At 50.1% G+C, this 22,774-nt stretch overlaps 1 protein-coding gene across 9 annotated transcripts in view; it reads left to right on the top strand.

The window, feature by feature from the left end:
• The window catches only part of eps8a (EGFR pathway substrate 8a, signaling adaptor), a 56,155-nt gene that overhangs the window by 20,374 nt on the left and 13,007 nt on the right, over positions 1-22,774 (top strand). For 6 of the 9 annotated variants that reach the window (XM_064318839.1, XM_064318840.1, XM_064318837.1 and 3 more), the window contains 7 exons: positions 17,492-17,581; positions 18,149-18,222; positions 20,927-20,994; positions 21,107-21,268; positions 21,631-21,780; positions 22,154-22,236; positions 22,468-22,607. In XM_064318839.1, the coding sequence (XP_064174909.1) occupies positions 17,517-17,581; positions 18,149-18,222; positions 20,927-20,994; positions 21,107-21,268; positions 21,631-21,780; positions 22,154-22,236; positions 22,468-22,607 (742 nt within the window). In that variant the 5' untranslated portion in view covers positions 17,492-17,516. Of the gene's footprint in view, positions 1-3,564; positions 3,754-17,491; positions 17,582-18,148; positions 18,223-19,771; positions 20,063-20,926; positions 20,995-21,106; positions 21,269-21,630; positions 21,781-22,153; positions 22,237-22,467; positions 22,608-22,774 lie in introns of those variants that run through there. The other 3 variants (XM_064318838.1, XM_064318846.1, XM_064318845.1) reach the window with 3 other exon arrangements.

The following is a 22,774-nucleotide window of genomic DNA, read 5'->3' as shown; positions in this document are numbered from 1 at the left end:
CTATTTACATGGTATACTTCAAATTAGTATTTTGTTTGGCAGGACTTTTTAGTTCACTTCCAGTTTTCCTGTGATACACTGGATGATAGCATTTTATATTGGATAATGTCATCTTCTTTCCTGGCTCAGATTTGGGGTTGTGCGTCTGTCTCAGATTCCTCTGGGTTACAGGTCAGCCGCTTTTGGTTCCAACCTCCCTCATTATTACTTAATCGGGCTCCTTTGCTGGCCTTTGTGCACCCTATTATGCTGAGGCCTCTTCAGCAGTGTGCGCTTGTGTGAATTCTCCCTCACCTCTTCTCTAATGTTTGATCCTGTCTGCTTTGTGTATGTGTGTATATGTGTGTGTGTGTGTGTGTGTGTGTGTAACTGTGTGTGTGTGTGCGCGTGTGTGTGTGTGTGTGAAACCAGCTTGAGCTAGATAAGTAAATATAGCCTGATGTCTAGGACTAGGCCCAACTGTAAATTAGTCATCTAATTTCACTGGTTATTGTCTTACACTCTGAAATTACTGCTGTCTGGCTTACGTAGCTTGGATCGCTGTGAATTATGGGTAATATATTAAAAGTCATTTTAGCATGCCGTTGTTTAAGATGCAGAAACGAGTCCCTCTGACTCTACCAGAAATAGGACATTTAATTGCTTGATCCTCTTAAATTTTCTTGTAAAGCTGGATATTTTTCAGAACATTTCTGTTTTTTTTTTCTTCTTGCCAGGGAAATCTAATTTGAGAAGGGGTACTAAAAATAAAAAACCTCAGATTAGTGGCCACCTTTATGCGGTACCTTGTTTGACTTCAGCATTCTGCAATACTTCAGCTTCTTAAACTGCCAACTTTGAGCCACTAAATCTAACACAATATAGTGCATAAATTTGTAATACCGCTTATGAAATATTAATCATGGCACAATATGGCTTAATTAAAAAGAGCTTTAATGGCCTTTACACAACCGCGACCAAGGGAATGGAATTTCACCAGCTTGATAAGGAACATTTTCTTTATTGAGGCACTTTATTAAGTCTTATTTTATTTGCTCTTATGGCCAGGATCCAGATGGCGTACTGAAGTGTGCCGTAATGACGCTGTAAATCAGAAGTGTGTTTTGCATCGCGGTGTGTTTGCGGTTCACGTGCCCTCAGTCCTTGTGCGGGTGGAGTTAGTACATCAAGGACCTTGGCTGCGAGATGTAGGTAGTGTAGTGTCTGTGCATCTTCATAAAACAGAATTTTTCCTGTGACCTCTTCACTGTTTATCTGTCCTTGAGGATGTTATGCTGTCGTAGAAATTCTGTGTATGATAAAGTGGAATTGTATGCCCCCTCCTCTCAGTCAATCTTTTATTGTCTCCCCCCTTTCTCTGTCTCTCTTTCTTTCTGTCTCTCTCTCGCTCTCACACACACACACACACACACTCTGTTTTTGTGTTCCACAGCTACTGCGAAGTTAAATGTCATCTTCAGATTAGATCTTTAGCACGGTTGTAGTTGAATAATTTTCTCTCTCTTTTTTTGTATTGACTTTACTCTCCACATATCTCCAGGGGAGGAGGTGGGGTAAAAATCTGCTTCTCTTGCTTAAGATCCCCGGCCACTCTCCGTGTGTACTGTACTCCACACAGTCATCGAGTCTCCACACTCTCTCCACACAGTCAGTCACCACACTCTCTCCACACAGTCAGCGAGTCGCCACACTCTCTCCACACAGTCAGCGAGTCGCCACACTCTCTCCACACAGTCAGCGAGTCGCCACACTCTCTCCACACAGTCAGCGAGTCGCCACACTCTCCCCACACAGTCAGCGAGTCGCCACACTCTCTCCACACAGTCAGCGAGTCGCCACACTCTCTCCGCACCTCACGCCTGCTGTCGAGGCTTTTTGTCGCCGGGCCACACCCAGCAACGGCCCATTGTGTTCCTGTGGCACCGCGTGACTGGCCCCCGCGTCCTCCCGACATTCGCCATCAATTATTAACGCTCAGCAGCTGCGCGTGACGCGCAGGTAAACCCAGTTCACGCGGTAGTTACGGGGGTTTTGCGCACGCAGAAAACGGCGTCTCGCGCTTGGCACGCGCGCCTTTTCACGCTGCCAGTCGTGACCGAAGGTTCCAGGCCACGCCCTGCACTGCGCTCCCTGGCTCAATGTTCGCCACCTTGCTTAAACACTGTCTCCGTGTTTACTCTATGGATCATGCCTTAAAAATCAATATAGACGATGTTAGTGTCATTAAGCCCCGTCTGAAGCAGTCTTTGTTTCTAACAGATCCCGCATTGGCTTGTGAGTGAACTTCTCAAAGCGCAACAACATTATTTCCTTGTTTTTTTCAGCGGCCAATCCGGTTTTAGACGCTGTCCCCAAAACTGGGGGGCGGACGAGAGCAGTGTGAACACACTGTGCCTGAGCTGCCTCTGCTGCCCCCGCCCCTCCTCCTCCTCCCCCTCCCGCTTTTGGGCTGGACCATACCTGGCTATTACTCTTTGACTGAACAGGAAGAAAACTGGACTAAAATGTAATTATGTTCCTTAAAAGCAGGTTGAGCGTGAACTGGGTTCATAATAGGGCCAGCCAGTGAAGGCATTTGGCATTGACTTCATTTTCGCACGTACGTCGTTACTGAACACTGTCTTACCGTGTGTTCTGCCTGGTCAGTGGCTTTCACAGCTTTACAACCTCTAAGCTTAGGGGATTTGTACAAAAGGTGAGTCTGTAAATGCTTTATACGGTCTCGTTTTCAGGGCAGATGCTAACCGAGTCCTTTGGAGAGCGCGTAAACAGAACCCATTCAAAGTCGCCGCCACGGTCTGAACAGAAGGCTTCAGCCTTGCGCCCACTCATCTGCATCAGCACTAATGGTCTGGAGTGTTTTCAGCACAAACAGTCTGAGCGAGTGTGTTCTCTCTCTCTCTTTCATCGCTCCTCTTCCTCCTCCCGGTCTGAGCCGTCCCCCACTCAGAGTTCAAGGGCTTGCCTGAAAAAGGCGTTTCACTCGACCGGTCTTAAGAGGGCCGTCTCCCCCGCTGACGGCTCAGCGCTCACAGGAAGCTCTGGGCTCTCTGGCACGCCAGTCGCCGCTGTTGATTGGCTGCGTCTGTGTGGCGTGCGTTGCGTTTGAAGCAGCGCCTGCGTTTACCCGGAGTGGTCATTGTACGTGCGTATGGTCCTGGTTTTTTATTGGCAGGACCCCCAAATTGGTGGTTTTCACGTCCTGAAATCCTCGGTGTTGCTTTTCCGCGCGCTCCGGTCCACGCAAGCCTGACGGTATGCGAGCGTCCTCAGGCTGTTCTGAGACTAATCCTGGCCAGACCAAGTCCCTTCCCCGGCTGCCTGCCTGCCTCTCCTCTCTCAGTGGGTCGACCAATCGCACGGGCATCCATCTTTGTTGTTGTCTGTTTCCATGGCGAGGGGCCTGACTGTTGGGGGCGGCTGGCTCAGGGGGCCTCCCCCCCCCCCCCCCGGTCAGTCAGCCGCAGCTAATCTCACGTCAGAGTGAGCACATGAGCCAAGCCCCCCGTCCCTAACGAGGCATTAATTAGTGGCTTAAGCTCCCTCTTCTTATGACCACAATAGGAGCAAATCCGGCAGCAGCCTCCAGCAGAGTCGCCAGGTCCAGGCCAGGAGCACCGGGACGCGCCAGGACCCTCGCTCCCCGCTCTCTTACCGCGATTCGGAAACCTGAAGTTCCTCAGATGCTATGGCAGCGTGAAGCCATCTTCAAGACTGTCCGGTTTCCCGTCTTGGACCTAAGACCGTGTTCAGGTAGGGTTTGAGCCGCTGCGGTTGGAGGAATGCCTTGACACGGTCGTGTTATTGAATGCCTGTTTAAGAGCCCCGTGTTCCAAACTGTATCAGCAGCGTAGAGAAATGTTGAGTGAGATTCTCTCCCGCGTTCGGTTGTGTTTCTTTGCTTCTGAAAGTGTGGTCTTTGGCGTTGCGTAAGAGGATCCCGTTTCTGCAACGACGCTTATCGCATCGACTCAACGCAGACCTAATCTCGCCTTGCTTAAGTCTGAAGCAACGCGGACAAACGAACTAGAAAAATGCGTTTGTGTCATGGTCACTTGCGGTGGGCAAAGAGCCCCACTGAGGCCCGGGGGTCTCGGTGTTTTATGTCTTCGTGGCTGTGCGCTCCCGTCCCGAGGCGGATTCAAGCCCTCCGGTTCTGCGCAGCTTAGCAACCCCCCTGTGCCCTTCACAACCGCTTCGCTCACATGTTGATTTATTCCTGGCCGCTCTCCCGCCTTATCCAACTTTCACAAAGATTGTTTGTGCACTTCCTCTTTATCCCTCTCCGAGTTCGGCTGCTGAAGTAACACGCAGGGAGCTCTTTCAGGGGCCCTGGTTTTAAAGCGTGTGCTGCTTTTCCTGTACGTTTCTGTGGAAGAGAAGCCCAGTGGAAAAATTCATTCACAAAAAAAATGTTTTGTGCCGTCATGGCTAACACTACCTGTTTAACATGCGTGTGGCATTTACAGGAAGTGAACAGGTTTCACCCAGAGTGATTCTCTTTGAAACCGGGGCTACAGTGGGCTGCAGCGCTGGGGCTTCTGTGGGCCCAGTGGTCTGTGTAGCCTCTGCAGAGGGGAAATGGAAAGTGGAGAGGCTGGTGTGCTTTACCCTGACAGATGGCTAGCCGGGCCTTCGACCTTAGTGGGGTTAATCGGGTTCTCAAGGGAGTGAGGCCTGGTGGAACAAACAATGTGTGTGTGTGTGTGTGTGTGTGTGTGTGTGTGTGTGTGTGTGTGTGTGTTTGTGTGCACACCATTGACACCAAAGCATACCAGTGGCAAAATGTTCCCCACGTCCTCAGGGAGGAACTATCCATAAACACACAAACAAATATACCCTGTGGGAACTGCCTCTGCTTTCCATGGACGTATCTTGTTGACGAAATGGAGCATAGTGGCACTTCCCATTTAGGAAGTTACAGACACTGGCTACTTGGTGTGCTTCATATACAGTATATCTGCTAATTAAACTATATCATGCACTAACTATATTTGCCAACTAGCTTGCTTAGGTGTAGCATGTCATTAGGCAGGTAACTCAATATGAAAACATGGCTTGTCGTTTGACTCTATGCTCTGAACCCCGGTGAACTTTGAGGCATCCGTCCCAACCGCACAGTTACCTGCCATTGTCAATGTTTGTGCTGTCCAAACAGTGTTCACTTATTACGGTTCAATGGGTCGCTCCTCTTTTTAAAAAACATTTTGAATGCCTGTTGAGCACCTTTCATTTTTTTTCCCGCCCCCTGCTGAGAGCTGTAGTAAAGCGCTCTGCTGGTGAGTGCTTGTGGGTGGTATCTGCATGCCGATGCCTGTGTGCCCGCTTGGCTCTGGTTGTCTGCGTTCGTATGGTCTGTGTCAGGCTCCCTTTAGCCCTGCTAAAGTTGCCCAATGACCCCTGTGAGCAGCCTGCCAAAGCTCCCTATTCACAGTGTCCAGAGTCCCATCTAAAGTTTCACGGGTTTCTTCTGGGGGGAAAAAAAAAAAAACTGTGAGAGACTGCTATTATTTTCCAAGGATAAGCGTTTGTCCCCCCCCACCCCCCACCCCCCCCACAGCACCGGAGTAGAGCCAAAAACGTTCACTAAAGCATTTATTTCTTCACACTGTGGGGCAAACAACTTTTATGACCTACTCCGCACGATGTCTTCTTATTGGTGGAAACGGGTCAGGTGACGGATAGCTCAAAGTGACAGCGAAGGGGGTTTTTTTTGTTTTTTTTCAGGCGAAACATTAACGACCGAGTGCCTTCACGATGACACTCCTCTGACAACAAAGCAGTCGCTTAAATATTTAACTGCCTTTAGCCTACACGTTGTCACCTGATAGCATGTCCTGACACTGATTTCCGTATATGCTTAATTAAAGCTCGCAGCGCCGCCCGCGTGCCAAAGGTGTGTAACGGTGTGTGCCTTTTTTTGGGATTAGCATTGATTCACACGGACGCTGAGCGCCTGCTTAAAAAACCGCATGTGCTGCACTTTGACCTGTTTTGTCAGGTTTTCTCCGGTGTGCTGAGACCCCCGTGGAGCCTGTCCCCTCGCGGAAGGTCAGACGGTAAAGGCGGGTTTGGGCCCCGCTGTGGAGTTACCTGTCTGCGTCCCGAAGCTCGTCCTCCTCCTCCTCCTCTCAGTCAGACCCCTTCAGTGCTGTTCGGCTGCGTTCGCCATCACTGGGGATTGTGTGGACGTTGCGCTCAACTCTACGGCTACAGACCTACAGCAGGCTGAAAAGCCACAGACACTGTGTAATCTGTAACTGAATCAAAGCCTGATTCAACTGAATTAATTTCAAACAGACAGTTCATTTTAGCTGTTAATTAGCCTATGATGTCTATGGCACTTTTTTTACAGTAAGCAGTTTGTTGAGCTGAAAATATGCATAATTCACAAATTGTACCCGAGTACACAATATTTTGAGTGGTTAGGGTAACGGTGGGAGCTGTTGAGGATCGCAGGAGAGGGCGAAGTTGTTTCGGCAGAAATGTCTCTCATAAGACAGAAATACTTTTCACTGTTCGGTGGAATAGTTCTGAACAGTGTCTGATATGTTTGGATGCGGCTGTATCGGGGGCTTGTGCTGTGATCAGTGATAATTTAATGCCGCCTCATTAGGCAGGAGACTGAAGTACGCCTTCCAGTCTCAGTGCTATTTCTGTCTCTAAGCAGATTAATGCGCTGCTTAGAAGAATGTGATCAGAAGTTGTGCTGTTACACTTGTCTTGAGCAAAAAGTAGGCCTGGGCTTGTGCATATGAAAGTTTTCTTTTTTAGTTTGGTTGAAATTATAAACTAAAGAGGTAATTGGGTTTCTTTGCAGGACAGAAATTTTGGTGACAGCACTTTTTCGCTTGAAGAGAAGCTGGTCGCTTTTGTGCACCCATTTCTTATATTTTATTAAGGGAACAATCAGCTTTTGAAAAGTACTATGATCGCATCGATGGCCTCGCGGTCCGTGACTCTAATGAGATAACTGCTTGTTCTAACCGTGTTAGCTACGGTCCAGTAACGCCAGAATCAAGATCCATAAAAAAAATCATAAAGAATGTCATTGTTCATTAAGGAGAGTATTTTCAGCATCAATCAATCCGGCCTGAAAACTGAATTGAGTTCTGTTTTTTTTCTTTCTTTCTTTCTCTCAAATAAGTGCGTTTGAGGCCAGTGTTGTGTAGACTGGTGTTGGACCAGCTGGTGAGGGCAGAATGCATTTAGTGCAGTAGTGAAGGTTTCAGTATTGCAGTTATGCAGCTGGTGCGGAGTCTTATTTCAGCGGATCAATGGAGGCACACCCGTGTAAACACGCTCTCATGTTGATATAATTGGGCGAGGTTAGGTGCGCCCGCGAGGGCACTGCTATGCCCGGAGGTCTACTTACTGTCCCGGGGCAATGGGCTTTTTCCCCTGAATGGCCTTTGCCCACAAATGGACCACTGGAAATTGATAGCTGTTCTTATTATTTGAAGCGCCAAACTGTACTTATTAACAGATTGCACTTAACTAACCTCTAAATTGTGTCAAATTGAGTAATGTTGGCTCAAATATATCAGTGTCGGGTAATTAAGGACATTGTCAGCGCAGCACCAAATTATTCATTTTCCCTACTAATCCGATTGGTTTGATTCTTAAAATAAAAATGTTTGAAATAATGTTTGGCAGTTGCTCTGTAAATGTATGCGTGGTGCACTCAGTTGATTGGACTCTGGCCTTTTGGCCTGGCAGTCCCGCAGAGGGACACCTAACTGACTCTCGCGTGGCCCGGGGATGGGGTACTTTCAGTGGGACAGGGTGTACCGTCCCGCTGGCGGATGGGGTGCTTTCAGTGGGACAGGGTGTACCGTCCCGCTGGCTGATGGGGTGCTTTCAGTGGGACAGGGCGATGGGGTGCTTTCAGTGGGACAGGGTGTACCGTCCCGCTGGCCGATGGGGTGCTTTCAGTGGGACAGGGTGTACCGTCCCGCTGGCCGATGGGGTGCTTTCAGTGGGACAGGGTGTACCGTCCCGCTGGCCGATGGGGCGCTTTCAGTGGGACAGGGTGTACCGTCCCGCTGGCCGATGGGGCGCTTTCAGTGGGACAGGGTGTACCGTCCCGCTGGCCGATGGGGTGCTTTCAGTGGGACAGGGTGTACCGTCCCGCTGGCGGAGGGGTGCTTTCAGTGGGACAGGGTGTACCGTCCGCTGGCCGATGGGGTGCTTTCAGTGGGACAGGGGTACGTCCGCTGGCGGGGCTTTCAGTGGGACAGGGTGTACCGTCCCGCTGGCGACGGGGTACTTTCAGTGGGACAGGGTGTACCGTCCCGCGGGCCCGAGGGGGACTTTCAGTGGGACAGGGCGTACCGTCCCGCGTGGCGGACGGGTGTGCTTTTCAGTGGGACAGGGTGTCCGTCCCGCTGGCGGACGGGGTACTTTCAGTGGGACAGGGTGTACCGTCCCGCTGGCGGACGGGGTGCTTTCAGTGGGACAGGGTGTCCCGTCCCGCTGGCGGACGGGGTACTTTCAGTGGGACAGGGTGTACCGTCCCGCTGGCGGACGGGGTGCTTTCAGTGGGACAGGGTGTCCCGTCCCGCTGGCGGATGGGGTGCTTTCAGTGGGACAGGGTGTCCCGTCCCGCTGGCGGACGGGGTGCTTTCAGTGGGACAGGGCGTACCGTCCCGCTGGCGGATGGGGTGCCGGTACGTTTGTCCGGTGAGCTGCGTGAGACGTGAATCACGTCTGCGATAATGAAGACGAGGCGGCGGACACGGCGTGCTCCGGGGGAGAGGCACGCCGCTCCGCTCGCTCCTGAGCTGACTGCAGGGGTCACAGTAACCGCTGCAGCGAGAGAGCGTGATTGAGACTCGTCCATGGGAGAGAAAAAAGGTGAAAGCACGAAAAAGAAGACCCACACAAGCAAGTTACTGAGCGCTTGGCGGCTAACCAGTCATCTGTCCAGTTTACTAATGATGTAGAGTGAGAAGATTTCATATCGGGGGGTGAGCAGACGATCCGATCCGGCTGGCTTACTTGAACCAAATCATGACGAGAGCGTGTGTATTTTAAAATGAGTGTATCATCCTCTAGTGAAGGGGAAGCTGGCCTCAGTCATCGCCATTGTGTAGCGCACAGTCGCTCACAGTACAGGTGTTGAAGGTCTCACACAGCGCAGCAAGGACTAGCAGCGCGAGAGATCACATTCGGTGTGGACAATGCGTGGGTGATTAGTGCTCATGAATAGGAATTAAATACGGGCCATTAGACATGGGGGGGTTTGCAGTGAAGAGCAGGTGCAGTTTGCGCTGTAGCGTGTGAGGGGGGGCCCCAGCCTAACGCACATGTGCAAAGCGCAGGCCCATTAGAGCATTTCCCAGGAACCTCTCCAGAACAGGGGGATTATGACGGAGCAGTGTGTTGATGTAAATCGCCTTACAAATCCTCTTTTAGTGCGCGCACACACACACACACACACACACACACACACACACACAAGGTGGGGCGGGGCGGGTGCAGCTACTCACGTACAGTTACTTACGCCGCTGCACTGTGGCTGTGGGAAAAGCAATATGGCGTCCAGGAGAGGAGCCAGGGGCAGAGAGATGGCTGTAACGTCTAGAGGTCAAACATGAGACATGTAAAACGTAAGTACATTGGACACGGCTAATCACTGCTCACTTGACCCAGCCTGATGCTGTTCAGCGAATGACTCAGTTCAGACTCCTGGTGCTCTCCTCCCTGTAATAATACATTGTATTCTGTGGTTTGACGTTCATTAATCAGTACTTGCCAACACCTAGTGAGCAGGAAACTGTCTGGCAGAGAGGTGGGAACTGTCGCGGCGCCCCTGTGGTCCGGACGCCCCGCGCCCACTTCCTGTGCGATGGTGTAGAAAGCGCAGACAGCTCTGCGGGACCCTGTGATGTTGGAGGAAGTGGTGGAGGTGGGAAGAGGCTAAACTCAGTGTGTCCTGTGCTAGCAGAGCCCGGCCCAAGCTAAACAAGATAAGGGACCAGCTGGCTGCTCATTAACCTTTTAAGAGACATAGTGATCATCAGCTCTCACTGTTACGCAATAACCCCCCCCCCCCCCACCCTACACACACACACCCCCCCATGTGCTGAGATCAGAATATAAACACACACACACCCACAAGCTGATATTAGAATAGAAGGAAGCACACACACACACACACACACACACACACGCAGCTTTATTCCTCTGTTATTTCTACGGCAACTCCCTCCCCCAGAGGAGGTGAAGGGGGTGATCCCCTCCTCATTTCCGCCTCATCTGTCCATCCCAAAAAGTCGCGGGGTTACCGTCCGTCACTCTGCTGACCTGTCCACAGCGGCTGAGCTCTCCGCTCAGGGAGACAGCGCTTCTGAAACATGCGGCCTGAGGACATCGCTTTGGTTTGCTGTTCATTGCAGTGTGTGCTAACCTGTAGGGTTCATGCTGTGCTTTCTCAATGCAGTGCACAGATAAAGGCTGTCAATGATTTTTTTTAAAGCAAAATTCCTAATGATGTGGGGTCTGCTGCTGGCAGCGAGGCAGCTGCTGTGCGTGCTCATGTGTACGTGTATATATTTGCACGATTGCTCATTGGGTGGAAAGTTTCATATCGAAGGTTTCATGAGTTACGAAACTTTATGAGCTTCTGTCATTCGTGAAAGAGGTAGCTTTGATTGGCCAATCCTGACTTTCTAAACATTCCTTTAGTATGATATCAGGGTATGAGTGTTGCTCCAGAGTATGTGCAATTCCCTCCTGGTTTAAATAGTACAGTGTTGTGATTGAGTACATTTTTGTTATTGGGAGTGCTGTGGGAATTTGTGTGATTGCCAAGAGGAAATACAATCTGATGTACTGTAAGCTAGCCATAAAGATAAGCTCTGACACCTTGAAGATAGTAGTCCGCTGATTGCACTGTACACTTCAGCTATATTCAGGGTAATTTGTAGTTTGTGTTTCGGAATTTTTTTAATTTTTTTGTGTAACTATTAGTTGCTTTCACGTCTGGTAATGGTTTGTGGATTATTTTAATAAGTGGCTTTGAATCTGTTTCAAGCCTCAGCTGCCATTGTTGTTCTGCTTTGGGCAGAGTTAAACTTTGGGCTGGAGCACACAAGACCATGTGTGGAAAAAAGTAAAAATCAGAAATCATTTACAGTTTTATAGTGAAATCTAATGCGATTACAAATTCACTAAGTTCCATACGTCATAATGCACATAGGCGCTGGTGTGCTTTGATGGTTGTGCGTGTTGTGAACTGCAGTGGTAAACAGGCCGACTCGATGACGGTGCTACATCGCATTGCGTAACAGCGTTCACGTTTTAAAGCAGAACAGCGCGCCTGTTGCAGGGAACGAAGTACGAGCCCCTTTTGTGGATTGATGGAATTGTCCTCGGTTGGTGAAGGCACCCTGGGCTCCCTCCCCCCCCCCCCTCTGACCCACATAACGACACCAGGGCATCAATCATTCATGCCCGTCACTCTGCCCGACCTGTGCGGGGGGGGGGGGGTCTGTTTACTCCTCTATCGTTTGCTCTGGTCTGTTCCTCTTCCGCTCGGCCCTGATGGAACAGCGGATCAGGCCCGTATCTGAATGGCCTTTTACGCACTTTTGGCTCTTCCTCACGGAACTGGCGTCTCCGGGTTTTTGCATTTGGCTTTTGCGAGTTAGCTGATGATTAACTGAAGGACGTAAAAACATTTTCTCATGCAAATATCTGTCAGTGAATTGTTTTATTATTCCGAGGCTGAACGTTTTTTTGAATGATTTATTTTTTTTATTTTTTAGAGCATCCTCAACCCCTTTGTCTTCCGTGAGCATTGTCTGCCGTGTGCTTATGGAAATGATGTCGGACCAGGATGTATCGGACCAGGATATTGGTAGTGTTGGCCATGACTTTCTTCCAGATTAAGTTTCCATTCGTTTTTTGCAAATGAGCAAATCATCAGATCGTTGGTCGCGTGAATTTAACACAGCTTCCTCACCACAATATCCCTTCATGGAATGTCTGTGGGAATATTTTCCCACATGAATTAATGATGCATTAATGAATTAGCTTTTTGCTAATTGGTTTCTTCACCCCTGGGAGATGGCGGGTTCGCCCTCCCTGCATTGTCTGTCCGTTCACATCCCAGAGGACAGATTGTAAGAGCAGCTGTTGCCAATGGGCATTACGACCTTTTGATAGCTCTGCCCCGGTGGCGGTGAGCGCTGTCCGTTTCCATGGCGAATTCCAGGCAGGAGCCAAGGCCAACCGGCTGAAGAGACGCACTCGGCTGGCTGGGCACCAGCTGAACCTCCGCCAGACGCCGTAGGGCCTCGGAAGCCTACGGGCCAGCGTTGCTCCGCCCCGTCACCCATGGCAACCGCCCTGCTGGCTGCCACGCCCCGTGCCGTCGTGAATTGCCTCCTGAACGCCCCGCGATTTCATAAGTGCCTCGCCCCGTTTTCGCGGAATAGCCCGTCTGTATTGGACATTTGAGTGCATGTATTTGGCAGATGTTTAGTTTCCGGAGCGACCGGTCGCCATGTCGATACAACTCGAAACAACGGGTCAAAGAGGAGCGGGGTCCTCTGTGGTAAGCTTGAAAGCACGTGTGCTCAGACTCGATTGCTTCATTCCGCGTTTGCGTTTTCTGAGACTGAGAGAAAATGAGAGTCTGGGATAAAATCCCAAGCTGGAGATTCAGATCAAGCGAAATTATTAATTAATGAACTTATTCCGGAATGAACGGTGTACCTCGGTGTGTGAGTGGCAGGCGACCGAGGTGAACCTCCCGCCCGGCTCACGAACGCGTCGTTGGCGAGACCTGCGACAGCGTCGCCTGCTTCTCCCAGCCCTTCTCAGGGCCCAGGACAAATCAGCTGCTGATTGGCTGTCCCCCCTGACCCGCCGGGGCCTGTTCTGGAGCTGGCTTTGAGCCGTTCGCTAACACCAGTGAGTGAGGAGCGTGGCCAGGCTCAGGCCTCCTGAGCTGCTCATTACCGGGCTGTTGAGTAACGTGCCCTGGCCCCACTTCCACAGGGGCAGGCACCACGCCAGTCTTTTAAATAATGTGTTTAAAAAAAGAAATGTATGTATATATCTATTGTGGAATAATGCATGAATACATGATCCCGTTGTCCTGTGTACATGTATCAACATTTTTTGGCTTAAAATCCTCTATACCTGTACTATTTTGGGATGTCCATATGTCTTAAATTAACCGTACTAATACCACAATTTTAATATCACAATTGGAATTTTAAGATAATCACATTTGATTTGGAACTTTTTGGGTCTTTAGGAAATAAGTTATGTAAGTATATAAAAAATAAATATAATGTAAAGCCCAGATAAAAATAACCTTTGGTTAATTGGTATTAAATGGGTTCACTTACTGTGGTTAATTTAAATTCAACGCTATTGTCATTGTGGGCCCCATCAGGACTGCATTCATTTTATACGTGGAGCAGGCGAAGGACGGGGCCCATGGGCTACGTTTGGGGCGGCAGTGATGTGACTGCATCAGATATCGGGGGGGGGAGTGGCTACCCGCTTAGGCGGTGGACTGATACCGCGGTCAGGTGCGAACTTATCGCTCCGCTATCTCCCCTGCTTATCAGCTCCGCAGGTTTGAATAATAAAAACACCCAAGCGCTGCTACAGTGGAAAATCCCGGAGCTTTGTCATGTTTTTTTTTCTGCACATGGAAGAGAGAGAGAGAGAGGAATGCATTCTTTAAAAAGGAGCAGGCAGCCCCCAAGGTAATTTTTTCTCCCCCCCTCTATTTTGGTAAATTTCCTAAAGAGTCCTTTTTTGAAGGTCACGGGATGCAGCTCTCAAGCAGACAGAATGTTTGTAATGTTCTGGGAATTCTGTTTCCTTTTTTAGCCACCTAAGCCTCCGCACAGTTAGCATCAGCGCTAACACTAGTTCACGAGGTGTGTATCCGAACCAAGCCCTCGTTCCCCCGCGAGGTTAAGTGGTCTTGCCCGTCTTGTGGCGCGCCGGCCGAGAAGACAAGTCAGCCATTGTTCTGCCTGACAGATTGACTCGAGTGGTGCATTCTGGGTAAATATAGCCCCAGCTGACTAAAGCCATGTAAAAAGGAGCCTGGGAAAAGCAATCACGGTGGCTTACTGTACATACAGCGGTGCCATGCTGCTGCTGGCCGGTGTCATATCCCTGGGTAATGCAGACTGCTGCTGCCAGGGCAGGCTTTGTTTCAGCCAGGCTCCCAGTGCTGGCAGGTCCTTATAAATTACATCAGAGGCTCTTTTGTTGCCCCGGGGGCTTTTAATTTCAGAACCTCCTCCAAGATTGTTTTAGGCATTCCCCCTGCGATTGCCGGGCTGCTTTTAATCATCTTTTAATGACTGCAGGAGATGTAATGACTCTGCGTTACTGTGGGACCGGGGGAGGGGGGCCCCCTGTGGAAACAGAGGGTCTGATGAGGAGGCTCTGAGGAGTTTCGCAAGCGCGAGGAAGCGCTCCCTCCTCTTTCGCCCGATTGGCTGGGTTGTCTTATGGGAGGAGTTGGCTGAGGAAGGCAGCTTCTTTGACAGAACAGGATTTCTGTGGATGAAACTGAGTTGTTAAACAATAAATAAGTGTTGCAAGATTCTGTTCACATACAGAATATTAAAACAAAAAAGGGGTCGGACATCGGGCACTTAGGGGCAAAAAGGGCGGGTGTTCGGTCACCTGCAGCCTGCTCTGAGGTGCAGTATGCAGTGTGGATGTGGAGAGGTGCAGTATGCAGTGTGTATGTGGAGAGGTGCAGTATGCAGTGTGGATGTGGAGAGGTGCAGTATGCAGTGTGTATGTGGAGAGGTGCAGTATGCAGTGTGGATGTGGAGAGGTGCAGTATGCAGTGTGTATGTGGAGAGGTGCAGTATGCAGTGTGGATGAGATAAACAGGCTCGCGTGTCGCCTGGTTCCCAGGTTGATCTGTTTAAGGTCCCCACAGCCTGCCTAAATCAAAGCACCAACAGCAGTCAGGGCAGGATGTCGTTAACACAGTGGCAATGGGACATAAATGAGCCTCTGTGTGGTTTTTCAAGGACGGGCCAAGGTGAGGAGAGCCTCTCTCCTGATGCTTATCTAGAGCGGAGAGTGGCACATCCCTGCTCGACGTTCGATGTGGGAATTGCAGGGAGAAATCAAAATGGCGGCCGTTGAAGGCGCTGTTTGTTCATCGCGTGCGCTGACAGTCCCATTAGCGCGCTGCACAGGGCGTACCGCGCTGTGCTTTTAATTGGTGTTTTTTTTCCCCCCCCTCGCCAGACGCAGAGTGGAACAGAACGTACCTGTACCTGATTTTGGGCCGCGGCGATTACAGGCGCGTCGGGACGAACGTCTTTCGGGTCCCCGCCGGGACTCGTCCATCTTAGCTTTAGGCAGAAAGAGGCGCGGCGCGGAGCTGAGTGAGAAATACGAGCACCGCGCGGATGGAGATTTACGGGCTGTGGAGTAGATTCGGCCTTGAGAAACTCACTGCGCTTCACCTGGAAGCTTTTGTTCTGATTTAGTTGTGATTGGATGTTCCCATGGAGACCCCTTATTTGAGTCCTTCAGGGTACTGCCACGGGGCGCACTGGTGTTGGGCCATGATGAATAGAGGAGAACCGCACACTTCTCTGCTCTGTAGCGGAGGGGGAGATAACAGGGTTCACATTCACCGGCCGGCACTGGGGCATCTGGGGGGGGGGGGTCAGGTGGCTTGAATCATTTGATTTGATTGGTCGGGTCCTGCCCTTTGCTCCCAGGGAAAGATTTAATCAGTGTGTGTTTGATGAGTCTCTTGCTGTGGCTCTGTCTCTCTTCTGTATGTCTCCGCGTCTGTTCACAGCCTTCCTGGTGAGTAATTCTCGCTTTATTTGTCACGCCGTTGGGCGTGGCCACGATGTGGAGGGTTTGGCGAGCCTTAGGGACAGGTGCCTTCTGGGACAGGTAAAGTTTGAGGAGATATCGAGCTGGTTTTTGTTGAAAGGGCTTGGAGCTCGGCAGGTATCAGCCACAGCTGTGTCAGCAGGAGTGTGTTTGGGTTTAAAGATCTGGGTTGTGATGTCACAGTAGACTGAGACTGATGACATCACCGGTAACAAGAGGCTTCTAGGGCACTTTGCAAGCATGCTGTTCGTTATGAGCCAGAAGAACATCTTCTGCATTTACAATCAGAGAGACAGAACCTGCCAATCATAAGCACACAGAGGCAAATGTCTGCTACATATATGACGTGTCTATATTTCACATTTGTTACTAAACTTTATCGAATGGAGTTAGCTTTTGGCCTTGCTGCCGCATTGGCAGTGAATGGCAGCGGTTGAGTGTAACTGCAGGTTGTGAAATAAATGGCAGCTGAGGAGAGACGCGGGGCTTGACGTAATCCCAGGGCAGCCGGTATCAGAGGCGATGGCGCTGCCTCGTTTGAGGCTGCAGTTACACGGTGGATGTTTTCCTGTGCCGGTGAGGCCGCTGAGCTGCCCTGGAGCGCTGTCTTTGTGCTTCGCTGAGCTATCAGGGCTTTTTCCATTCAGCAACAGGCAGGGCGTGCTGCTGTGGTTAAGGAGAAGCTATACAAAGCTAAAAATGCTAAAGCACCTGTGGTCAAGTGCCCTGTCTATTTATTGAGGATAACATTCAAGCAGCCCAGCTCTGAACGAGCAGTAGCTCTCTCTCTCTTCAGGTTTGTTTTTAAACTGTGACATTTTCATTCAAATGTGTTTTTTGTTGTTATGGGGGCAAAAGTGGTCATTTAAAGTGCAATATTTTTTTAATTGTTGCAGTTCTGTACATTTCTGGTTATGCCATTTATTATAATATAATCCCTTCTCTCACCCATCCCTCTGAAACCCCAAATTGAACCCCTCTGCCCTTAAATTGCCACAGTTTGTTTACCACGGAAAACCTCCCGGCCCGCTGACAGTTAGTGTACGCGTGGGGAGCGTTTGCTGAAGAGCGCTCGCTGTGCCATCTCGGCCCGTCCGCTGCGTCTGGCCGTTCACAACGGCGCCGTGAGAAGGACAGGTGTGTGTGAGAGCCGCCGCCGCGGCCGCCGCCGCTGCTTCCTGTGTTGCATCATCGCCCACTCGCGCCCGCCGTGCTCCTGGGCTTCCAGAGCCGGGCATGGAACGTTCCTGCCGTAAATCCCCAGAGCGCCGGCGGTTAGCCGCGGTAAAAACAGCGACTGACGATCGCTACGGTGCTCTGTGAGGGGTGATGCGCCAGCGCTGCGAGGGGTAGCTTTTCCCCCTGCTTCTTCTTCTTCCTCTCCTCCTCCTCCATCGTCATCATCATCACCATCATGAAATTCTGTGTCTGTTTCTTTTATTAGAAAAAAGGAAACCCTTAGCATGTATGTGTTCCTGTTGTGAGGAAAACAGAAACAGGAAAACAGAACAAAGCCCTTCGGAATCCTAGCTCGCTGGTTCGATGGCTCAGAGTGTAACTGACGTTTGGGCGGATTCGTGTGCGCTCGGCTCAGGCGCTCCGGCGAGCCTTCACTGCGTTTGTGTCTTTCCAGGTGACGCCCCTCTGCGCGGCTCAAAATGAACGGATATGTCCCGCCCACGTACCCCTCTGGGGGGTTCGGGTCTTACCCCTCCCAGCTGAAGTGAGTTCACCCATGCCTGCAGTGAATGCAACGCACCACAGACAAACACAAAACTGTTTATAAGGATAAAAAGCACTTTGGGCTAAGGTGGTGCTGCTCTGCTTTTAAATGGCAGTCAGCTCATACCAATGTAGAAGTTTACCTGTTTGCTAGCATTCATTCCTCCTTGTTCTGAAACACATGCATTATAGGGATTATCAGGAGGCTGACCTTTTATAACTGAGATTAACTAAATCAACAGTGATAGAGATGAAATGCTTTTCCATGTTTGTTCATGTAATTTTTTCCTCCATCTAAAGGAATTCATTTTTTAAAAATCAAATAAATAGAAGTCATACTGTATTTCATGGGGAGGCAAGCCCAGCACAGAGATCTGTTAACTGTGTAATAGTCCCTAACAATCCAACACAGCGCAGAGCGGGGAAACGTCAGGTAGCGCACAGCTCGTTGATGCGATTGGCTCACACACACAGCAGTGCTTGAGGAAACGCCCCGAGGCTTTGTGTTTAAGGAATGTCCAACGTCCAGGGCTGTTCTAACTGTCCCCAAACTTCTTCTTTTGTGCAGTGGACACGGTTCACAGTCTCCCGAGCTTCCAGACAACAAACCGACCACAAATTCCAGTGCTAAAGCTTTGTACGGTACGTAATGGGACTATTGGCCAGACACCATTTTTTTTTAAAACCCAAAATAATCTCTGATTAGAAGCATTGACCATGTTGGAAATCTCATGAGTTCCCATGGTCATCATCCACATCTACAGTTTTGTCTGACGTGTGAATTACGGTGTATGCATTTATCTTTGCGTTAATCATGAGCTGCATCGTTAAGCTTGGGAGTACTGCTGTGTGCTATAACGGGCGTGCTTAAAATTAGTTTGTTTGGTGCGCCTGTGCTCGTGACTCTCAGTTCTGCGCTTCACACTGCTGCCAGAGAGAGCCTGAGGCTAAGGTTTGTGGGGCTTGTCTGTGCCATCCGTTGTGTGCCTTGAAAGCACCAATTAAGGTGACAAACATGGAGAGTCCTTCAGCAGCACAGTGTTTAGCAGTGGGCCAGCTGTGTGTGAAACCAGCACATCGTGGGTCTAACAGACCACAGCGGTTTTGCGAGTCCTTTTTTTATTTATTTTTTTGGTCTGGAGAGACCGCGCCTTTGTGATGTGCCACAGGAACACGGCCGCCTCCCAAGCGCCAGGCTGAGGGGCGTGGCCATGGTCTCCTCTTCCAATGGGAGACGGCCCGGACTGATTGACGGGGCGGAAGATCCCAGCTCTGTCAGGGTTCCCCTGCCTTGGGTCCTGTTGCAGCCCCGCTGTGTTTTTGTGCTTTTGGGGGACTAGAGCACCCTGTCAGGGGGTTCAGTTTTGCTGAGATTGTCTCTGGGACTTTCTCTGCAAAGTATTCTGGGTATAACCCACTGGTTTTCTCCTGTTTATTATGTCTGTATTACTGTATCGTATTACAGCAGTGCTTCTTCCTTCTTTTAATGTACTAAACTCTAAACTCACATTGTATGCTACACAATGAAATATATAATTTTTCTGACATGACAAGGAAGTAATACTAATGCGAAGTTATTTTATGCCTTTTGGGCAGTTTTTTTTTCCAGAGAGCTTTTTAGCTGCCTGCATTTCTTTTTAACCTTCACACATGCAGCATATTACAGTATACTGCCTTATTTCTCAGTGTGTATATTTATACAGTTATTTCTCATTGTGGTGACAGGTTATTAAGAATATTTTCCCCTAATTAAGCAGTACATTTACACTGCGCTTAAAGAGCAGTGCTTTTAGTTTTTCTCATCCTATTAAAGTCAGCTCTGTGCCAGCTGAGTCTGACAGCTTAAAGGCTGAGAATGTGACCCTAGCAATGCACATCAAAAGCTACTGCGCTCTGGCCACTTCACTGCAGTTGCTCAACCAAATCCGCCCTGCTGGTTCCCACAGGGTTTTTACTCAGATTGAGCGAGGTATTACCTCTCGTAGCTGACAAAATACAGCAGTAAACATTCGTGTACAAAGTAATTTCCTCAGATTTTCTGTGTACTGGTACGGTTGCCGAAATAATATTACATTACATTACATTACAGGCATTAGCAGCGTCTTCCGAGGACTTACACAACTTTACAGCATTTAATGTATCAGCGGATTATACTAGATATATATAATAGAAGGGCAGAGGAAATCATCACTGGTGAATGTGTGTCCTTGTTTAGGGCTGGGTGTTAGTGTTTCTGTCCTGCTGGTGGTGGTCTATAGTCAGGCCTCTTATTTTGCATCAGTCGTCTAAGATCCACATATCCTCACTTGGGGGGGGGGGGGGGTGAATTCCTGCAGTATTCCTGCACATTTGAGTGTTCTTTCACGTGTTTAGTCACACGCCTGTCCTCCACGTGGTACTTCATTTGTTCTTATCTTCATTTTGTGTTCAGGGACTGATGGATTTTATTTCCTCCAATCTTCTGCCAAACACAAAAAGAAAGGTGAACCTGAAGTTCTGTTTGATTGGTGGTATTGCTGTTGCCTTTAAACTTGTTTCCAGAGTATCTGCAGAGCCAAAGAACTATGGATTTTGCCATTTCCTGTACCTGTAGGTGTCTGGGAGTGTGTCCTCCAAGACAATCATAAGCTGAACTCCGAGTAGAATCTTTGGCTTTGCAGTACTGGTAGTTTGAAGTGTTTTTTGCCCTTTCTCTTGAAAAAATGGAGCTTATTTCTCAAGAGAAAACTGACCCATGCCCCAACACCCTGCCTACCTTTCCCAGGAAATGTGAATGCAGTGATTTTGTGTGAGTGTGTTTGCGTGTTTATGCTGCTGAGTTAGCACTGTATTGTAGTATCTACAGTTTATTAGTTTACATGTTTGTAACTCCGCCCAGTGCACCTACAGAGGTACCAAGTACCATCCTCCTACAGGAAGGCTTCAGTTTGGGCATTCTCCTCCAGCCAATCAGCAGCCTGCTGCTGCGCAATGACAGCGCAGCTGGACTGCAGAGCGACCAGAAGCAGCTGTGGGCAGCAGGCTTGTCTGCACTGTCGTGAATATTGCAGTGATGACACAGGCTTTTCAGATACCACTAGACCTTCCCTACTGGCTTATTCACTGGCTGCACAAAGAATCTCCCTCTGGGGACAATGCAGGTGAATTATGAGAGAAATGTTTAAACTCAGGTGAACACTCAATGGAAGCCTCGTGTTGAGTGAGGGATCGGTGAGTGTCTTTGAGCAACAGCCCGTTAAATACACTCAGGAGAACAAAAGCAGGGGCTGAACAGGCAGAAATAAGTGTACTGGTGAAAGCGCTCCTCTGTCAGAGCGGCTCATCTGAGTGTGTCTGCCCCCTACAGAGCAAAGGAAGAACTACGCCAAGAACAGCATCAGCAGCATGAGCGACACGTCCCAGTACCGCGTGGAGGTAAGTGCACCAAGAGCCGGTACAGCGCGGGTTTCACCGCGTGATTGGGTGGAATCTTGAGTGGCGAGTGCCAGCCCCACCCCCCCTCTTCTCTGCTCTGCCCCTCCCCCAGCACCTGACCACCTTCGTGATGGACCGGAAGGAGGCCGTGATCACCATCGAGGACGGCCTCCGCAAGCTCCGCCTCCTGGACGCCAAGGGCAAGGTGTGGACGCAGGACATGCTGCTGCAGGTGGACGAGCGCGCCGTCTGCCTCGTCGACGCAGAGACCAAGGTCAGGCACCGTCGCGTGCGACCGCACCGCCGTTCTCCTCCCCTCCTCCTCCTCCTCCTCTTTTTCCCCTTCCCCTGTTCACACAGTCCGCTCGCACCCGTGCGCGCTGGTCTCAGCCCTGCAACCCTCTCTGTTCGTCTGAGACAAGGCACACCCTCTCCAACAATCCACTGTTGGGACCTCGGAGCTATAGAGGCTATTTACAGGTTTAGCACTGTCTGGCAGTGACTATGAGCCACAGGTGTTAAATGTCCAATCATACGTAATGTAATGGTGGATCTCTGTTGAGTGATTTTGGTTTGTGATTGGTGGATCTCCGCTGTAATTCTGGTTGTGATTGGTGGATCTCGGCTGGGTTTCAGAACGAGCTGGAGAACTTCCCTCTGAACACCATCCAGCACTGCCAGGCGGTGATGAACGCCTGCAGCTACGACTCCATCCTGGCGCTGGTGTGCAAGGAGTCCGGCCAGGGGAAGCCCGACCTGCACCTCTTCCAGTGCGACGAGGTCAAGGTGAGCGCCCGTCATATCAGGCCCCTCCCACTCAGGCTCCGCACAGAAGGCATGGGAGCGTAAATTCCACAGACCGCTCAGATTAGAAATGCAAATGTCTGTGCCTGCGTACGTGCATGTGCGTGTGTGTGTGTGTGTGTGTGTGTGTGCATGTGTGTGTGTGTGTGCGTGCGTACGTGTGTGTGTGTGTGTGTGTGTGTGTGTGTGCACATGTGTAGTAGGTGTGTGTGTGTTTGTTTGTATGTTTTTATGAGGGAATGACTTTATGAGGGAAGCGCTTTGAATCATTTCCCGCTCCGAGCAGACACTGTGTCATGTGATGTCACTGAGACGCTGAGGAGATCTGACGGTGCTGACATGTCTGTTGTTCCAGGCAAACTTGATCCACACAGATATTGACAGTGCCATCAGCGACCACAAAGGCGGGAAGGTGAAGAAGCGTCCGGAAGCACTGCGGTAAAAACGCCGCCCCTCTCTCCTCCCCAAACCAGTCATGCGCTTTCCCCTTGGATTTTGTTCTATCCAACCTTTTTTTCTCTTTCTGTTCTATATATGTATATATATGTATATACACATACATGCATACATGTGAGCAATTAGCAGCAAATGGAATATGGAAGTGATGTAATTAAAGTGTAAGAAGTTTATGTTAAGGCGTGTCCTCTCCTCCTTCTCCACTTCCTACAGGATGATCCTGAAGAGTGACGGGGTCATCCCCCCGCCCCCCTCGGCCCCCGCCCCCGCCCCCCCGGCCACTCTGGCTCCGGTGGACGTCAAGAGCCGCGTGGCGGCCTGGTCCGCCTGGGCAGCCAGCGAGCATCCGGACTGTGAGTGCGCCGCGTTCCCGCCATTATACACCCCCCCCCCCAACCCACGCCAGTCTCGAGACCCCCCCAACCTGAATCAGCGCTGCCATGGCGACCGCAAGGCCTCCTTATTTCCTCTCTTGATTTGTAACTATTGAAGGACAGAATCTTATGTCCTTTAATAATTG

This window comes from Anguilla rostrata, chromosome 19 (assembly GCF_018555375.3).
Source record: "Anguilla rostrata isolate EN2019 chromosome 19, ASM1855537v3, whole genome shotgun sequence".
Taxonomy (NCBI): Eukaryota; Metazoa; Chordata; class Actinopteri; order Anguilliformes; family Anguillidae; genus Anguilla; species Anguilla rostrata.
The sequence above is the reverse complement of the archived record's forward strand: the minus strand, read 5'-3'. Positions and strand labels throughout refer to the sequence as shown.